The 18751-nt window shown below is 45.8% G+C and overlaps 1 protein-coding gene across 1 annotated transcript in view; it reads left to right on the top strand.

The window, feature by feature from the left end:
* Positions 1-1877: 1877 nt before the first annotated feature.
* The window catches only part of TBC1D10A (TBC1 domain family member 10A), a 55910-nt gene continuing 39036 nt past the window's right edge, over positions 1878-18751 (top strand). Inside the window, exon 1 of the mRNA XM_040416702.1 lies at positions 1878-2059. Within this exon, the coding sequence (XP_040272636.1) occupies positions 1878-2059 (182 nt within the window). The remainder of the gene's footprint in view (positions 2060-18751) is intronic.

The raw sequence follows: 18751 nt of genomic DNA, 5'->3' as shown, positions 1-18751 counted from the left end.
ATTAGCTGCTCAACAAGCAATCACTCCACCTGACTAGCAGGGTCCTTACTTACAGTTAACTGCAAATGACTCTGCTGCCTAGAACCCAGTGGCCATTAAGACACCACAACCACGAATAAAAAAAAAACAAGGTCCCGCGAGACAGGATCACCCGATGAACAAACGTTTCGAATACTGACTGTGTGAAGGAGGCCTAAGGCCTCTATTACTGGTCAGTGTTTCAGTTAGTGTTTGGTCAGTAATTTCCATAAGCGATTAAGAGCCAAAACCAGGAGTAGAGGCTACACAGAAATAAGGTATAATGGAAAGATTTGCCTCTGTTCTCTGTTTTTTTTTTACCTGTATCTGGTTTGGGCTGAAAATCACTGTATATGTGGAATATGTGTTGATTCCACTATAATCTCCACATATATCCTGCTCTTTTCATGTCTGGGAAGCACATAGAATTCCACGTCTAAGAAGCTCAGGAGCTCATTATACCTCTCTTTATATTTTTACTTATTGATCATATTGTTCATTTCTTTTTGTCATTCTTTTTACTGTGTCTCGCAGCATGGAGGGGAGATATGGCCCTGGGCGCCATATGGGTGGTAGGTCCTAAGGACTGAGTGGCAGTGCAGACGCTTAGGGCGATGTGAGAAGCACCAAAGCTTTTTGTGTGGAAACCCACCTTTGATATTGTGGTAGCTATCTGCCCATTGCATATTGGGGCTGAGCAGCTTTGGGTGTAAACTAGAGAGTGTCACCACCCAGGTCCAACGCTGTATACAAGTTGTGTTCTCCCAGCGATGGTTCCTATGGAGAACTGGACTGTGTCTGACTTTCACACTCATCTGCTCAGATCCTATGATAAACCCCAGTTGTCTTCATCATTGTAATTTTCCACAAGGTAAAGCTGACCACGGGCCGCCAGATGTCCTCCTGCTTTCATACCGGTCGGACATTTTTAGACATAAACAAGGAATCCCATCCTTATCCCTGATGCCTTCACAAAAGTAAAAACTGGCAGACACATACTGGCTTTCTCTTATCTGCCAGCAGGGGGCTGCACCACTCTCACACTAGGGCAGGGATCAGCAACCTTGGGCACTCCAGCTGCTGTAAAACTACAACTACAACTCAGTGGTTCCTTCAACTCCCACAGAAGTCAAGGAAGCATTTTGGGAATTGTAGTTTCTGAACAGCTGGAGTGCAGGAGGTTGCTGAATCCCTGCACTAGGGTTATAGGTGTGTGGGCTCTCTGGGCATTGGCAGGCAGCACACCAGCAGACTCCCCTTGAGTCTTGCCCTCTCTCCCTGACTGGTCTTTTGACCAGGTGGCTTCTGCGTATGGCACTTGCCACCTACTCTTGACAGTTTCCAGGACCTGGGAGGGGCCAATGTTGACTGACACACTAGTGGGCGGGCTCATGTGTGAGTGACACCTATTAGGGCGGGGCTTCAGTGAGGGCAGTATGAGAATGTTTATGGGACACTGCAGGAGCGCCGGTCTCACACATGGAGACGTCATGTAGATTGACACGAGGACTCTTTGGAGTTCCACGCTACTATTGGCTCCCGACGATAAACGCGCCTCCCTATTGGCTGACGAGCAGAACGGGACGGCTGATAATTAATGTTATGTATTGCTGGATACTGACGTGACTGACAGGCAGTGCTCTGCTCTGATTGGCTGATTAAGACCGGCCGCGTGCTTCTATTGGCTGACTGTGTTGCTCCCTGACGAGCGATTGGCTGGTGGAGTAGTGGGGCAGGGAAAGTAAGTGAGGCCCCAGGAGGTGTCTGCTGCTGTACTGGGAGCAGAGGAGTGAGAGGTGCTGCGGGGGCTGGGGCGAGGTGATGGCTCCGAGCTGTTGAAGAGGTGGAGGGGAACCGGGATGGCGCGGAGCCCCGGAGAGGGCAGCGTGTCTCCCTCTGCTAGCCTACGTGGAACCAGGGAGACCCTCAGTGACCCGGAACTGGAGTCTATAGGCTCCGACTCTGAAATCAACGGGTTCACCGCGGAGAGGAAGACTGACAAGTACGGCTTCCTGATCAAGACCGAGGAGAACGGCGAGCGGTGAGTATCGGGGGCGTTAAACTGTGGAGTCCATGCGTCACCCGGGTCATCCTCGGAGGGATCCTGTGTGTGATGTGTCGGGCCAGGCAGCTGTCACTCAGAGGGCAGGGGTTACCTGTTACCTGTCTGTCAGGGTCTCCATTCCTTCTGGGAACACAGATTCAGAACTTAAAACCTGTTGGCAACACGAACCATCAGATTGCACCCACATGTTACCCATGTTTGGTGGGTGATGCAGTAGACAAGTGGTGCCCTCTCCCAGTGCCCCATTCTTCTGTAATGGGGCGAAAATCCTGCGTCCCATCAACCTGCCAGGTGTTTCACCTGAAAAAGGCGCAGATGATTGTGGGTGGGAAAATTCATCAGTACTTTTTATTTTATTTTTATTTATTATTAGAAATCCTTGTGCCTGATCTGCAAATCTCTGCACGTCCTGTTCTTATCTGTCTTTGCTGATGACGAGCCCTTTCCATTGATGGGAGGGAGAGAAAACAAAGGGATGTACATGAAAAGCTGTCAGTTTAAAAAAAAAAAAAGTATTTTGTGGACTGAAAAATCTGATATTTCTGTGTTCATGAGGGCTAATTCACACGTCAGCGTCTTCCAGTAGTGATTTGTGAGCCAAAACCAGGAGCGGATCCTCCACCAAGATAAGGTGTAATGGAAAGATGGGCATGGGTTCTGTGATGTGGTCCCGCTCCTGGTTTGTGAATTAGACCTTGTTCATACTCGCACACGAGTTGGTAAAATCGGATGTAACAAATGAAAAGTCCACAAGTGGTTGGTAGATGGGTTTTCGGCACTGGTTTCAGCACCAAATCTACTCCCATTGGAGGCTGTGGCACAGTTCTTGCAGCCAAGGATTTTTCACATGCAGTTTTCCAGGCCACGGCAAGAATGTACATGCCTATACGTGGCACGGTCACCGCTTAGACACCTTGGAAAGCCGCTGCCATCTAGCTTCATTCAATGGCACTAACTGAGAGCAGGAGCGCACCATTCAAAATAAAAAAACGACATACCCTCGGGGTGCTGCCACACGGTCATGTTTTTTTAATGCAGTTTTTAAGCCCAAATCAGGAGAAAATTATTAAAGGAGAGAAAATATTAAATACAGATACTATTTTACCTTTTTATTTGAATCTACATCTTTAAAATGTGTGGCAGAGCCTTAAGTGCCCAACTCAAGTTTCGCCGCCTTCTGGGGGCAATGGCCTATGTCTGTGATCTGGTTCCTCTGCTGTCGTACAGGCTCCGTCTTGTGCTTTGTGGATAGGAAGGTGAAGTATAAGTTCTTCCTCTATATTCACATTAATTTACAATCCGTTACTGGCTTTGGCCAAAAAAAAAAAGTCAAACAGCCATAGGCTACATGCACACGACCGTTGTGTGTTTTGCGGTCCGCAATTTGCGGAACGACACGGACAGCCGTTAATATAACTGCGTATTCTTGTCCGCAAAATGGACAAGAATAAGGACAGGTTATATATATATATTTTTTTTTTTTTGCGGGCAACGGATGCAGACAGCACACGGAGTGCTGTCCGCATCTTTTGCAGCCCCATTGAAGTGAATGGGTCCGCATCCAAGCCGCAAAAACGGCGGCTCCGATGCGGACCAAAACAACATTCGTGTGCATGAGGCCTTATTCACATAGTCAGTTTCTGGTCAGTGATTTTCATCGGTGATTGTGAGCAAAAACCAGGAGCGCCTTGTTGCAGATCCATACAACATAGCTCATGAACCCTCAGAATGTTTTCACACTTGTCACATTAAAGGGCATATGCCAGCAGGATCAACCCCATCAAACGAGCCATAACGAGTGGTAGGGTTGACCCTGCTGGGTCATTCATGAGGAATTCAACTTTTAATGACTATGCAACGAGATGTTCACTGCACGAAGGGATAGGCCCAAGTCCCTTGGTGCACCTTAGCTCCTCCACTGACACTCCCTACTCCCCTTGATTGACAAAGCGAGGCATCTGACCCAGTAGTCCTTGACGTAGATCTACCGGCTTACTTCTGCTTCCAAGTAGCGGCAATGACGTCATCCTCCATCCAGCAAAAGGTCACGATCCTCCGCACTACGTCTTCTCCAAGCATCTCCTCTTTGGGGTGGAGGATGACGTCCTCTGTGCTGCTGGGGAAGCAGATGTACTGCGCTAGTAGTGTAAATCTGTGGTACAAGTGTGGGATTTTTGTGCCAGGCGCGATCCCTGTTAATCAATAGAAGGTGGGGGGGGGGGGGGGGTAGCTATTGATACACAGCAGAGATGCTAAGGTGCACCAAGGGGCTTGGGCCTGACGCTGAACACCTCATATGCATAATCCTTCAAAGTGGAATTCCTCAAGAACGTCCCCAATAGATTTTCATAGGAAAAGGCATGCTTTTACTCAGTAGGTTCAACCCTAAGGCTGGGTTCAGACCTGAGCGTATTTGATATGCGCCTTTTTATGCACGTTGTTTGCAATAGTAATTTGTGTGATTGACTGCAGTGTCCTATGGCCACAAACGCGCGTCAAAACGCCCCAAAGAAGCTCAAGAACTTGTTTGAGCGTAGGGCGTTTTTCAGCGCGTTCAAACGCGCTGTAAAACGCTCAAGTGAGAATCAGGGCCATAGGGAAGCATTGGTTTTCATGTGTTGAGCGTTTTACAGCGCGTTCAAACGCGCTGTAAAACGCTCAAGTGTGAACCCAGCCTAAGGGCGCCTTCACACACAGCAGAGTTTGTGGCAGAAAATCCCGCAACTGAAAATCAGTACCTTTTCATTTGAATGGGGGCAAGCACATGGATTTCTGCAAGCCACATGTACGGAATTGCAGACCCATTTATTTCTATGGGGCAGCACGATGTGCTGCCCAGACACGGAATTGCGGACACGCACTTATGGGTTCGCAATTCCGTTCGCAAAAAAAATAGAACATGTCCTATTCTTGTCCGCATATGGGGACGAGAATAGGCATATTCTATTAGTGCCGGCGATGTGCGTCTGTTGCGGACGTGTGAATGGACCCTTATGAATGGAACAGATTTTTCTGCCGCATGTGTAGGCCCCTCACTGCAAGATCTGTAGCACACTGATGAATTTCTGGGAAAATCACCAATTCCATACCTTGAGGCTTGGTGGAGAAAAGTTCCTGACCTGCAGTATCCCCTATCAGAAGAGGCGTTGGTGCCACGAAATGGGTAGAGTAAAGGAGACTGCCAAGCTCTTTGCCACTTTGGTTAGTAGGGTGGCTTTCCGGCAATGCTGTGCCAAGAAATATCTAGATCACTCTAACGTTCTGCACAGTTCCGGGCTTGGTGAGGTTCCAGCTCAGTACATTCCGGTGTGCTGCCGCGTCTTACTGCGTACATCTGTGCACAGTCACAGATTGTCCTGAGACGCTGGTCATCACATAGTGAGCATTTCTGGAATATTCCTGCTGTATGTTAGAAAGTTGCACCCCCTTATAGGCCTAGGTATAGGCAAGGCTGGAATAAGCGGGGGCCGATGTGGTCAGGCAGTCGCTGAAATTACATTAAGTAGGTTATGTGCCTCACATACTTAGAAAATTGCATCACGCAATTCAGGTCGTGTGACGGGGAGTTCAGCCCCAAAGTTGTCATTTACCACTGGCCTCAAGCCATGATTCTGATTAACTGTTTCAGTGCCATGAGATCTGCTCTCGTCCTGCTATCCTGCAGTGTATTATCAGGGTTACATACAGGAAACATATATTATGGAATAGTGAGTGCTAGGCTGGGACTACATGATGATCTTGGCCGCGACACTCATCACTTGGCTGTGTAGCAGTGCATCCACTGAACTCAACGGGGTTTCAGTGTGACTCGCGAGTTGCCGCAAACGCAGCATTTTGCGGAGTGGAACAGCTGGCCCCTAATAGAACTGTCCTAACCTTGTCCATCATGCAGACAATAATAGGAGATGTTACTTTTTTTTTTTTTTTTTGTGTGTAACGGCCCTGTGGAAGTGAATGGTTCCACATACGGGCTGCAAAAAAAAACTAACGGAACGGACACTGAAAAGAAAATACGTTAATATGCATGAGCCCTAAGGGTCCATTCACACGTCTGTAGTGTATTGCGGATCTGCAATACACCCGGCCGGCACCCCCATAGAACTGCCTATTCTTGTCCGCATCCATTCCTGCCCCATAGAGAATGAATAGGTCCGCACCCGTTCCTCAATTTGCTGAATGGATGCGGACCCATTCTACGGACGTGTGAATTGACCTTAGAGTGATATTACACTGCCCAATGTTTGCACCAGCCTGATTACACTCGTTCATTGGCTGATCGTCTGCTTGATTATACAAGCTAAATATCCTCTGAATGCACATTCCCGATAATTTTCCCGCTTATCGTCCAGACTAATAAGGGCTCAAGGGTATGTTGAGACGATGGGTTTTGTCTTCGTCAAAATCCTCCATGTATCCCACGGCAGAAACCTCTGCGTTGCAATGTCTGCTGTGGATTTTCATTCGTTCTAGGTTTGACTCCATTAAATCCAGCTAAACCACAAGCAGACTCCCGCTACGGCTTTGTCTGAGGGTCCATGCTGTAACTGAACCAAGAATGGACTTGGACAGTCTTGGTACTAGGGATGTCCCGATACCAGTATCGGTATCGGGACCGATACCGGACATTTGCACGAGTACTTGTACTCGTGCAAATGTCCCCGATACCTGTGCGCCGCTTCTAAATGTGTCTGTGTTCGTCCGCGGCCTGCCCCTGCATCTCGCACAGCAAATACAGCTTCTTCTTGCTCCCAGTCTCCGCCCCTCGCCCGGATTACCAGCGGCCGTCTCCGGCTCCTCCCCCCATGTTCCCGATGACTCCACACAGACATCGGAGCACAGGAGCAAACCAGCCGCGGGAAATGCCTCTCCAGAGTCCAGACACCCTCCGGCCTCCTCAAACAGAGTTCGCCTGCCAGTAGTTTTAAAAGTTATAGGAACCGACCCTAGTAAGTGTATAAAGCTTAGTTAGAAGATTATAAGCAGCCCAAGTGGTCACAGACAGAAAGAAATAAAGGTGTTGTGTCTGTCTTCTATGGCCCTGGTCCTTCACTTCCTGCCTGCAAGCTGCACATTGATCTCTAAAAGCAGGCATTAGGGCAAGAAGAAATATACATTACTGTATGATGGCCACAAGACTATTATACTGAGGAGGGGGGCTTCAAAAATTGTTTTCCTGACTCCTTACAGTAGCGTCTCCTTGTGGCCCTCATACAGTATAACGTCTCCTTGTGGCTGCCCCCCACACAGTATAACGTCTCCTTGTGGCTGCCCCCCACACAGTATAACGTCTCCTTGTGGCTGCCCCCCACACAGTATAACGTCTCCTTGTGGCTGCCCCCCACACAGTATAACGTCTCCTTGTGGCTGCCCCCCACACAGTATAACGTCTCCTTGTGGCTGCCCCCCACACAGTATAACGTCTCCTTGTGGCTGCCCCCCACACAGTATAACGTCTCCTTGTGGCTGCCCCCCACACAGTATAACGTCTCCTTGTGGCTGCCCCCCACACAGTATAACGTCTCCTTGTGGCTGCCCCCCACACAGTATAACGTCTCCTTGTGGCTGCCCCCCACACAGTATAACGTCTCCTTGTGGCTGCCCCCCACACAGTATAACGTCTCCTTGTGGCTGCCCCCCACACAGTATAACGTCTCCTTGGAATGTTATAGTTCTGTTTTTGGGCCTTTTGGTTGGTCAGTGGTCAGAAAATGTGTGTGTGTGTGTGTGTATTTTATTGTTAAAATTGGTATCGGTAATTGGTATCGGTGAGTACTTAAATAAAAGTATCGGTACTCGTACTCAGTCTTAAAAATATGGTATTGGGACATCCCTACTTGGTACAGTCTTGAAAACCGTGGCCTTGTGAACTCTTGAAAACAATGGGAGGTGGTTTCTGCACAGAAACCACGCTGAAAACGGCACCCAAAATCCTCTTTCTGAACCTACCCTGACACTTCACCCACAGCTTCTGTGTAGGTAGCTTTAGGACCTTTATTCTCCAGGGTTTTCAGCTGTATTGTAGACTGTCTACTGTATAAAGACAAGCATGTAAGATTGATAACCGCTTTATCTGACCGTTCTGAACCTTGTCTGATAAACGTTTTGCGTCATCTGTACATTATTATTATATATATATTTTTTTTTTATACCTTTTTAGGTGAATTTCATAAGGCTCTGTGTGCACAGCCAAGAATGGAATGAGGTTTTGTCCTGATAAGTTAGGAAATGTGCCTGAAGCTGTGAAATAAAAAGGACCTTTCAAGTTGTCACTGTCATGGGTCCCTCAGGTGACTGATGTCAGGAAATCAAGGAGATTGGCTGAGCGTGGAGGAATCTAACAGTCTCCTTGATTTCTCTTGATTCAGTGTTGATAGGGTTAATGACCACTTCCCTTTTCTCAGCTGTTGCTCAGTGGTCATCACTTCTACCCTTTATAGTCTCACCCCACCCTTGTGACTATGCGGCAGATAGCTTCATTTGGGTTTGGCTGAGCTGGTGTGAGTTTGTCTCTGGTGTTCCTGTTCTTTCATCTCTACAGAAGTTAAGTGTCGCGTTTGTTTGTATTTGTTATGTTCCCTGTTTGTATCTGTGGTCCTAACCTTTGTTTGTATTTGTTATGTTCCCTGTTTGTATCTGTGGTCCTAACCTTTTCCAGGGCATTATAGGGATAGAAGGGCATAGGTATACAGCATATGAATATTCCTACCTTCAGGGACTATTCATATTGATAGGTAGTCAGGGCCCGGATTAGGGTTGTCTAGGAGGTGACCTGTTTCTTCCCTAGTTTCCAGGCCCAGTTGCTGTTCCCCTTCCCTCCTGTGTTCAGTGTGGAGTGATTGGAGGACACTACAACAGGATAAATCTGAGCAGAAATTGCCATTTAAGTGATTTAATGGGGTTGTCGGGATTAAAATTATTTTAAAAAACATGTTATCTCACCATATATAGCTGATTCAAGGTCCCCCATGATGTTTTTATGTATTTTTCCACTTCTCCAAGGCTCCGACATTCCCCCAATGATTGTTTACATGTATGTTACGTGTGCGGTAACTTCCTGCCGCACTGCCTTGTGGGTCCTAGCGCAGCTCAGCATCGCGTTGTTTGAGCTGTCCATCATATTACTCCTCCGTGCATCCGCCCCCCTCATTGACATTCTGCCTCCTGCCGCACATATCCCTCCCCCTTCTTAGTTACGCCCCTAAACCAGCCTAATCTTACGCCTGCACGCTCAGTCCCCCCCTTCTAACATGCACTCAATGTGCTCTGCATAATTAGCTTCTGTGCCGGTGATGTCACCGGACCAGAGGGGCGTGGCTTAGCGCTGTGAGTTGCCGCCTAGTTACCGCCCTCCGTGCTCTCTGTATAATGAGTGTGGCTGGCAGTGACGTCACCGGGCTCCTTGCGAAGCGGAAGAAGAGGCTTCGCTCTCCACAAAGGGGCCCGGTACGTCACTCACTTTGAGAAAATCTTCATTTACGGCTCCGATTTTTCAGATGTGGAAAAGGGGCATCAGAAAATGCATATAAAGGTAGGACACGCATGTATGGACTGTTTAGGTGTCTGGGGTCCACTTAAACCAAAGTCCCCAATCCCGGACAACCCCTTTAATGTAGGTTTCTTAAAATTATTCAAAATCCTTCAGCAAAATATACTACTTGGTGACAAAATACAGTGAGTCATTCTAGCTAAACAATAATTAGTCATCCCAGCTTTTTAGATGTTCTGTGTGACAAAGCCTGTCAGATCCCAGGTAGCCAAGAAAATGGGTATAATTCATGTGCTTTTCCCTTAGGCCCCTTGCACACGAGCGTGTCCGGATGTGTCCCGGTGCATTGCGGCAAGCCCGCGCGAGTAGGAACGCAATTGCAGTCAGTTTTGACTGCGATTGCGTTCCGATGTTCAGTTTTTATCGCGCGGGTGCAATGTGTTTTGCATGCGCGTGATAAAAAAAAACTGACTGTGGTACCCAGACCCGAACTTCAGACGTTCAGGTTTGGGTTAGTTGTAGTGTAGATTGTATTATTTCCCCTTATAACATGGTTATAAGGGAAAATAATAGAATTCTTAATACAGAATGCATAGTACAATAGGGCTGGAGGAGTTAAAAAAATAAATATTTTTTTTTTTAACTCAACTTAATCCACTTGTTCGCACAGCCGGCATCTCTTCTGTCTTCTGTGAGGAATAGGACCTTTGATGACGCCACTACGCTCAGCACACGGTCCGTCACATGATCCATCACTATGGTGATGGATCATGTGATGGACCATGTGATGAACGTAGTGATGTCATCAAAGGTCCTATTCCTTACAGATGAAGACAGAAGAGAAGCCGGCTGCGCGAACAAGTGGATTAAGGTGAGTTAAATATTTTTATTTTTATTTATTAATAATTTTTTTTAACCCCTCCAGCCCTATTGTACTATGCATTCTGTATTCAGAATGCTATTATTTCCCCTTATAACCATGTTATAAGGGAAAATAATAATGATCGGGTCCCCATCCTGATCGTCACCTAGCAACCATGCGTGAAAATCGCACTGCATCCGCACTTGCTTGCGGATGCTTGCGATTTTCACGCAACCCCATTCATTTCTATGGTGCCTGCGTTGCGTGGAAAACGCAGAATATAGAGCATGCTGTGATTTTCACGCAACGCACAAGTGATGTGTGAAAATCACCGCTCATGTGCACAGCCTTTATAGAAATGAATGGGTCCGGATTCAGTGCGGGTGCATGCGTTCACCTCACGCATTGCACCCGCTCAGAAATCTCGCCCGTGTGAAAGGGGCCTTAGGGTTGGGTAACACACTAGTACAGGCACAGGATGACAGAAGGTCAGGCAGATACAAGTGCTTCACTTCTCTTCCAAGAACTGCACAAGTCTGTTCTCCAGATCCAGGTTCCAGTAGTCGGACTTCTACCAAACAGAGTTTTATGGCATTAGTATATCAGAAAAATAATTAGTTGGGAAAACCCTTTTAACACAATTTAAGCTCTGTTTCCGTAATCCATTGTAGACCTGGCAGCGCCGCCCATTTTGGACCTGGCAGCACCACACATTTTAAATGTTGTATAATTCTCTCTCAATAAAAAGAAGTTTTAATCCTTAATATTTGCCATCCTTCAGATAATAGCATGGAGAATGAAATGCTGCTCTGATCAGAGCTGTTGGCTTACTATAGGAGCTTACTAAAGACAATTATGTTTCATATACTTGTGGACTCTGGTCGGGATTCTGCGTTCTGATTTTTCTTTTCTGTTTGCCACAAATTTTCCCTCAATATACAGTTAACTAAACCCCAGAGTGTTTGGATACCAGAAATTAGGGATGCCCTCTCTTAACCACAGAGGCACTGCAGGGAAAAAGAGACCCTTTTACAAGCATATCCTTTCATTATGGAGGCTCCCTTCAGCAAGACCACCTTCTTCATATTTTGTTTCTTGGGCACCCGTTGTATGCCCATCCCTTTTTAAGGAGCCAAGCAGGATTTGTGTCTCTTGACCCTTTTAGGGTACTTTTACACTAGCGGCTGGATGGATCCGACAGGCTGTTCACCCTGTCGGATCGGCCCTGCCGCCGGACTGCCTCTCCGTCCCCATTGACTATAATAGAGACGGGGGCGGAGCTTCGGCGCAGCACGGCAGTGTGCGGTGAGAGGCCGCCGGACTAAATAGTCGGACATGCAGTACTTTTAGTCCGGCGGCCTCTCGCTGTGCTGCGCCGGAGCTCCGCCCCTATTATAGTCAATGGGGACAGAGAGGCAGGACGGATCCGACGGGGTGAACAGCCTGTCGGATCTGTCCTGCTGCTAGTGTGAAAGTAGCCTTAGTAAAAAGCTTACTAGTAATTTCTCTTTTCCGTATTTTTAGTGTGTGTTGTAAGATCCAGCAGGCTTTAGGACCACATGATGGACTGATATACACTATACATAAAAAAAACGCAGTACCACCGCAGTAAGGCTACTTTCACACTTGCGGCAAAGTGATCCGGTAAAACGTATGCCAACTGATCCTGATCAGTCTTAAAAATTCTTGATCAGTCAGAAAAATGCATTGAAATGCCGGATCCGTCTTTCCGGTGTCATCCGGCAAAACGGATCCAGCATTTATTTTTTTCACCTCCCTTTTTTTTTTTTTTTGGGGTCTGGAAGGATGGATCCGGTATTTTGAATGCCGGATCCGGCACTAATGCATTCCTATGGGAAAAAAATGCCGAATCCGGCATTTAGGCAAGTCTTCCGTTTTTTTGGCCGGAGATGAAACCGTAGCATGCTGCGGTTTTATCTTTTGCCTGATCAGTCAAAATGACTTAACGGAAGACATCCTGATGCATCCTGAACGGATTGCTCTCCATTCAGAATGTATGGGGATATACCTGATCAGTTCTTTTCCGGCATTGAACCCTTTTGACAGAACTCCGTGCCGGAAAAGAAAAAATGCTAGTGTGAAAGTAGCCTAAGACCAGTCCAACGTCCAAAAATACAAATGATATCAAATATATATATTCAGCTCCAACACTGCAGAAGCAAGTACAGCAAGTACAAGTCTCTCTGTGGCCTCCTATACACACTGGTAGAAAGAAGAGCTCCTGTTTTAGCTGGTCAGGCACTTATCTTCTCCATTAGTCCACCAGCTGCCTTCTACTCAGTGGTTTGCTTTGAGTCCACAGTCTTTCAAGGTCTCCTCCCAAACTATGTGGGCTCTGCAGCTAAGATGTTCTGCGATATACACTATATGGACACAAGTATTGTGACACGTACACATCCCACCTACAGGGGCTTTTATGACTTCCAATTTTAAATGCATAGTCAATAACATAGATTCCCCTGCACCTAAAGCAGCTTCCTCTCTTCTACAACATTTTGGAGTGTGTCTGTGGGAATTTTTGCCCATTCATCCAGAAGAACATTTGTGAGGTCAGACACTGATGTTGGATGAGGGGTCCTGGCTCACAATCTCCGGTTCTAGTTCATCCCAGTGAGATCAGGACTGTGCAGCCAGACAGGTTCTTCCATATTAAACTCACCCGACCACTGGGGCACAGTCATGCTGGAACAGAAAAGGCCTTCCCCAAACTGTTCCCACAGAGTTGGGAGCATACAATTGTCTGGAATCTCTTGGTATGCTGTAGTATTAAGATTTCCTTTCCCTGGAACTAAGGGGCCTAGGACGACCCCTGAAAACAAGCCCATAGCATTATCCCTTCTCCTCCCAACTTTATAGTTGGCACAATACAGTCAAATAACGTTCTCCTGGCATTCGCCAAACCCAGACTTGTCCATCAGACTGCCAGCCAGAGAAGTGTGATTCGTCGCCCCACAGAACACCTTTCCAGTGATGCTGTGCTTTACATCACTTTGTGACGCCTGGCATCGTACTTGGTGATGTAAGGCTTGCATGCAGCTGTCCAGCCATGGAGATCCTGAGGCACAGTCTTTGTGCTGATGTTCATGGCAGAGGAGGTTTGTACTCCGCAGTTATTGGGTCAGCAGAGCATTGGTGACTTATGGTGACCCCGCTCTGTAACTTTATGTGGTCCTCTGTGGCTGAGAGGCTGTGATTCCTAAACGCTATCGCTTTACAATCATACCAGTCACAGTTGATGGTGGAATATATAGGAAGTAAGAAATGTAATGAACTGACTTGTTATAATGCTGACATCCTATTACAGTACTACACTGGAGTTCATTAAGTTCTTTAGAAGGATCTGTACTTTGACCAATGTCTGTAAAGGCAGACTGGACGGCAAGGGGCTGGATTTTATACACCTGTGACAATGGGACTGAATAAAACACCTGAATTCAACAATTAAGAGGTGTGTCCTAATACATTTCACCAAATAATGTATAATTCTATATCTGTAGGCCAAAATGTAGAGCACATTATACTGACAATTCTCATTAACAACAAGTGCTCAATCACGTAGAACAAACGCCCATTACTCCAGCCAACTTGATGGACTGTTCTGATGTATTAGGCCCTAATAATTAGGGAACCAAAATCAAAAGGATGCCAGCTTAGAGCAGATGTAGATTTGCCCACGACCATGGTTTAGGTCCGTAACCGATCTGCATTTTTTTTATTTAATTTTATTTTTGTGGATTGGATGCAGACCCATTAATTTCAATGGGGCCGCAAAAGATGCAGACAAGAAAAGACAGTTCTAACTGGGCAGGACGTACTGCTCTACAAAATGCGGAATGTCTGGTATCCGTGTTTTTTCATACAGCAGCAATGGCCATGTGCATGAGGCCTAAAACTGGTGGAAATGAATCATAACTTCCCCACATACTGACCAAATTCTCTGTAGATTGCTTCCCCCAGATACCTGGACTAGCTCTGTAGCCCCTTACTCCTTAGGATTTTCTACCCTGATGATATATTCTAGCTATACATTCTGTAGTGGGAGAACTCCTTTCAAGTTGCCTTTAATGGCAATTTATTATTATTTTTCTCTAAATTGAACTTCCAGAGATACCGTCTGAACGAAATATTAACCATTACCCTTAGTTCCTCTTCAACAACATCCTGTTTCCATTATGTAAGTGTAAGAAAAATAATGTTCATGGGCGTTTATTCAACCCTGTATTCTGTGGCTTTCTTCTGGACCGTAATCAGTGGGGCCAACTGGCACTGGTCCCATGTACATTGGCAGTCTTTCCAGTGTCCAGAACTTGCCGTATGCGGCCATTATTGTCCTCGATATCCACATAATAGTGCAATTCAAAGTGGACGAGACCGCCGCCACTGCTTTCCAAATCGTAATTTATCTGTGGTCGCCACTAATGGGTTTTAGGATTTTATTTTACAATAAAGCCTAATCCTTATTTAATGAAAAGTTATACAGATTTCTAATTTGCCCACCATTGTCAAGATCTCTGTTTGCTGTAATTGAATGAGAATATATATTTCTATTCACAATCTAAAGACCTGCACAGATTTATTGCTTCTTTTAGTGTGTGTGTGTGTGTGTGTGTGTGTGTGTATATGTATATGTATATGTATATATATATATATATATATATATTAGTTGTATCCAATTGAGGCAAATCCGTACCCTGATAGTTTGCTACAATGTATCAGTACAGGTAAAATGTATCCGCCTACATTCCGTATTTTCCTCAGATGATTGCTCAGGCTACAGGACACAACTGTAGCAAATGTCCAACTACAGGGTTTAACCCCTTAAGGACCTAGGACGTACCGGTACACCCTATTTACCCTATTTCCCGAGTCCTTAAGGACCGAGGACGTACCGGTACGTCCTGACTTAAAATCGGAACTCCGGCGCCGCAGGGGTTAATCGGAACGGGATTTCGGCTGAAATCATTCAGCCGGCATCCCGTAACAATGCAGGGGGGGTCATTTGACCCCCCCGTATCGGCGATCGCAGAAAACCGCAGGTCAATTCAGACCTGCGGTTTTCTGCGTTTCCGGTCCATTCGGGTGTCCTGTGACCCGATGAACCGAAAAAAGACTGCGATCGGTGGCGTAATTATACACCACCTATCGCAGTCTGAGGATTTGGAGAGGCGGTGCTGGCCCTGGTGCTGAATGCCGCTGTCCAGGGTGCTGATTGGTGCAGGGGAGAGAGGCGCGAGATTCAAACTTCCTGCGCTCCTCTCTCCCCTCCTCTTCCTGTCCAGCACCCTGACCGTGCAGCATCGTCCAGCACCAGCTCCTGTGTCCCCCTAATCGGAATCAATCACCCTCCTGCACCCATCGCCACCCAGGTAGGTTAGGGTCAGTGAGGGAGAGGCACCGTTAGGCAGGGAAAGAAGGAAAAAGTAAGTTAGAAAAAAAATAAAAAAAGTACTTTTATTCCAAACTTCCAAACTTCCATCTAACCCTAACCCAGACCCCTCCTGCCACTTGCCCCCCGCACCACCCCTGTCCCTGTGCGAGGTACCGCGGCAACGGTCCTCAAGCCCGATTGTATCGTCGACTACAATCGGTATATGGGAGGAGTTGATCTCTCTGATCAAGTCCTCACGCCATATAATGCCATGCGCAAAACCCGGGCATGGTACAAAAAAGTTGCGGTCTACTTGGTACAGGTTGCCATGTACAACTCTTTTGTACTATCCCGAAGCGCTGGCAGCACAGGGACATTCCTCCAGTTCTATGAGGCAGTCCTCAAGGACCTGATCTTTTCGGACCGGGAAAGAGCAGGCCGGAGTACCTCGGGAATTGGAGGCGCCCGGATCGTCCCTGGCCAACACTTTCCAGGTGTGGTCCCCCATACTGGAAAGAAGGGACGAACCCAAAAAAAGTGCAGAGTGTGTCACAAGAGGGGGATACGGAAGGACACCACTACTCAATGTGACACTTGCCCCGATCATCCGGGCCTCTGCATTATCAATTGCTTCAGGGAGTATCACACTTCCATGGAGTACTAAATTTTTATAATCCTCAACAGTCCACTAGAGAACATAAAACACTATGGCTCTCAGACTTTGGAGACACGGAAACAATTTTTCTTTCCCCAAAAAATATTAGTTTTAGAGCAGGCATCCTCAAACTGCGGCCCTCCAGATGTTGTAAAACTATAACTCCCAGCATGCCCAGACAACCTACTGCCATCAGCAGGGCATGGTGGGAATTGTAGTTTTACAATATCTGGAGGGCCGCAGTTTTAGGATGCCTGCTTAGTGTCTCCAAAGTCTGAGAGCCATACATATTGGGCATCGTCGCGTGCGTAAAAGTCGTCGCTATAAAAATAACTTTTGACCAAACGCCTCGGATGAACGGTGTTAAAAATATAAAATAAAAACTGTGCCAAAACACCCATTTTTGGGCAAAATTTCAATTTGAATCCATTTTGCCGGTAATAAAGCAAGGGTTAACAGCCAAACAAAACTAAATATTTATTGCCCCGATTCTGTAGTTTGCAGAAACACCCCATATGTGGTCGTAAATGGTTATATAGCCGCACGGCAGGGCATAGAACGAAGGGAACTCCATATGGTTTCTGGAAGGCAGATTTTGATGGACAGTTTTTTTTTTTTACACCATGTCCCATTAGAAGCCCCCCCTGATGTAGCCTAGACTAGAAACTCCAAAAAAGTGACCCCATCTAAGAAACTACACCCCTCAAGGTATTCAAAAGTTACTTTACAAACTATGTTAACCCTTTAGGTGTTCCACAAAACCAAATAGTGAATGCAGAAACAATTTTAGAATTAAATTTTTTTGTTACATTGCCTCAAAAAAGAGTAATATAGAGCAACCAAAAATCAAATTTACCCCAAAAATAGTCCCAAAACAACAACCACCTTATCCCGTAGTTTCCTAGATGGGGTCACTTTTATGGAGTTTCTACTCTAGGGGTGCATCAGGGGGCTTGAAAGGGTACATGGTGTCAATAAACCAGTCCAGCAAAATCTGCTTTCCAAAAACCATATGACGTTCCCCTTCTTCTATGTCCTGCCGTTTAGCCAAATAGTAGTTTACGACCACATATGGGGTGTTTTTGCAAACTACAGAATCAGGGCAACCCATTTTGAGTGTTGTTTGGCAGTTAACCCTTGTTTTACTCCTGGAAAAAATTGATTATATTGGAAAATTTTCCAAAAAATAGAAATTTCAAAATTGTTTCTCCATCTGCCATTAACTCTTGTGGAACACCTAAAGGGTTAACAAAGTTTGTAAACCCAGTTTTGAATACCTTGAGGGGTGTACTTTCTTAGATGGAGTCACTTTTTTGAAATTTCTATTCTAGGGGTGCAACAGGGGGCTTCAAATGGGACATGGTATAAACAAAACCAGTCCTGCCAAATCTGCCTTCCAAAACCCATATGGTGTTCCCCTCCTTCTATGTGCTACCGTTCGGCCAAACAGTAGTTTACGACCACATATGGGGTGTTTTTGCAAACTACAGAATCGGGGCAACCCATTTTGAGTTTTGTTTGGCAGTTAACCTTTGTTTTGCTCCTGGAAAAAATGGATTATATTGGAAAATTTTCCAAAAAATATAAATTTCAAAATTGTTTCTCCATCTGCCATTAACTCTTGTGGAAGACCTAAAGGGTTAATAAAGTTTGAAAAAACAGTTTTGAATACCTTGAGGGGTGTAGTTTCTAGAATGGGGTCATTTTTGGGAGGTTTCTATTATCTAAGCCTCACAATATGACTTCAAACCTGAACTGGTCCATAAAAAGTGGGATTTTGAAGATTTCTGAAAATTTCAAAATTTGGTTTCAAACTTCTAAGCCTTGTAACATCCCCAAAAAATAAAATATCATTCCCAAAACAATTCAAGCATGAAGTAGACATATGGGGAATGTAAAGTCATCACAATTTTTGGGGGTATTACTATGTATTACAGAGGTAGAGAAACTGAAAATTTGAAATTTGCTAATTTTTCAAAATTTACGGTAAAAATTGTATTTTTTTATGCAAAAAAATTAACTTTTTTGACCCAATTTTAGCAGGGTCATGAAGTACAATATGTGACGAAAAAACAATCTCAGAACGGCCTGGGTAAGTCAAAGCGTTTTAAAGTTATGAGCACTTAAAGTGACAATGGTCAGATTTGCAAAAAATGGCCTGGTCCTTAAGGTGAAAATGAGCCCGGTCCTTAAGGGGTTAAAGAGGTATTTCAGGATTGCCTTCTTGTTTGAATGCCACCCTCCCCGGTGAAGGGAAGCATCGTTACCTGTTCTCC

The sequence above is a fragment of the Bufo bufo genome, chromosome 2, assembly GCF_905171765.1.
Source record: "Bufo bufo chromosome 2, aBufBuf1.1, whole genome shotgun sequence".
NCBI lineage: Eukaryota > Metazoa > Chordata > Amphibia > Anura > Bufonidae > Bufo > Bufo bufo.
Note: the sequence above shows the minus strand (reverse complement) of the source record. Positions and strands in the feature narration are given on the sequence as shown.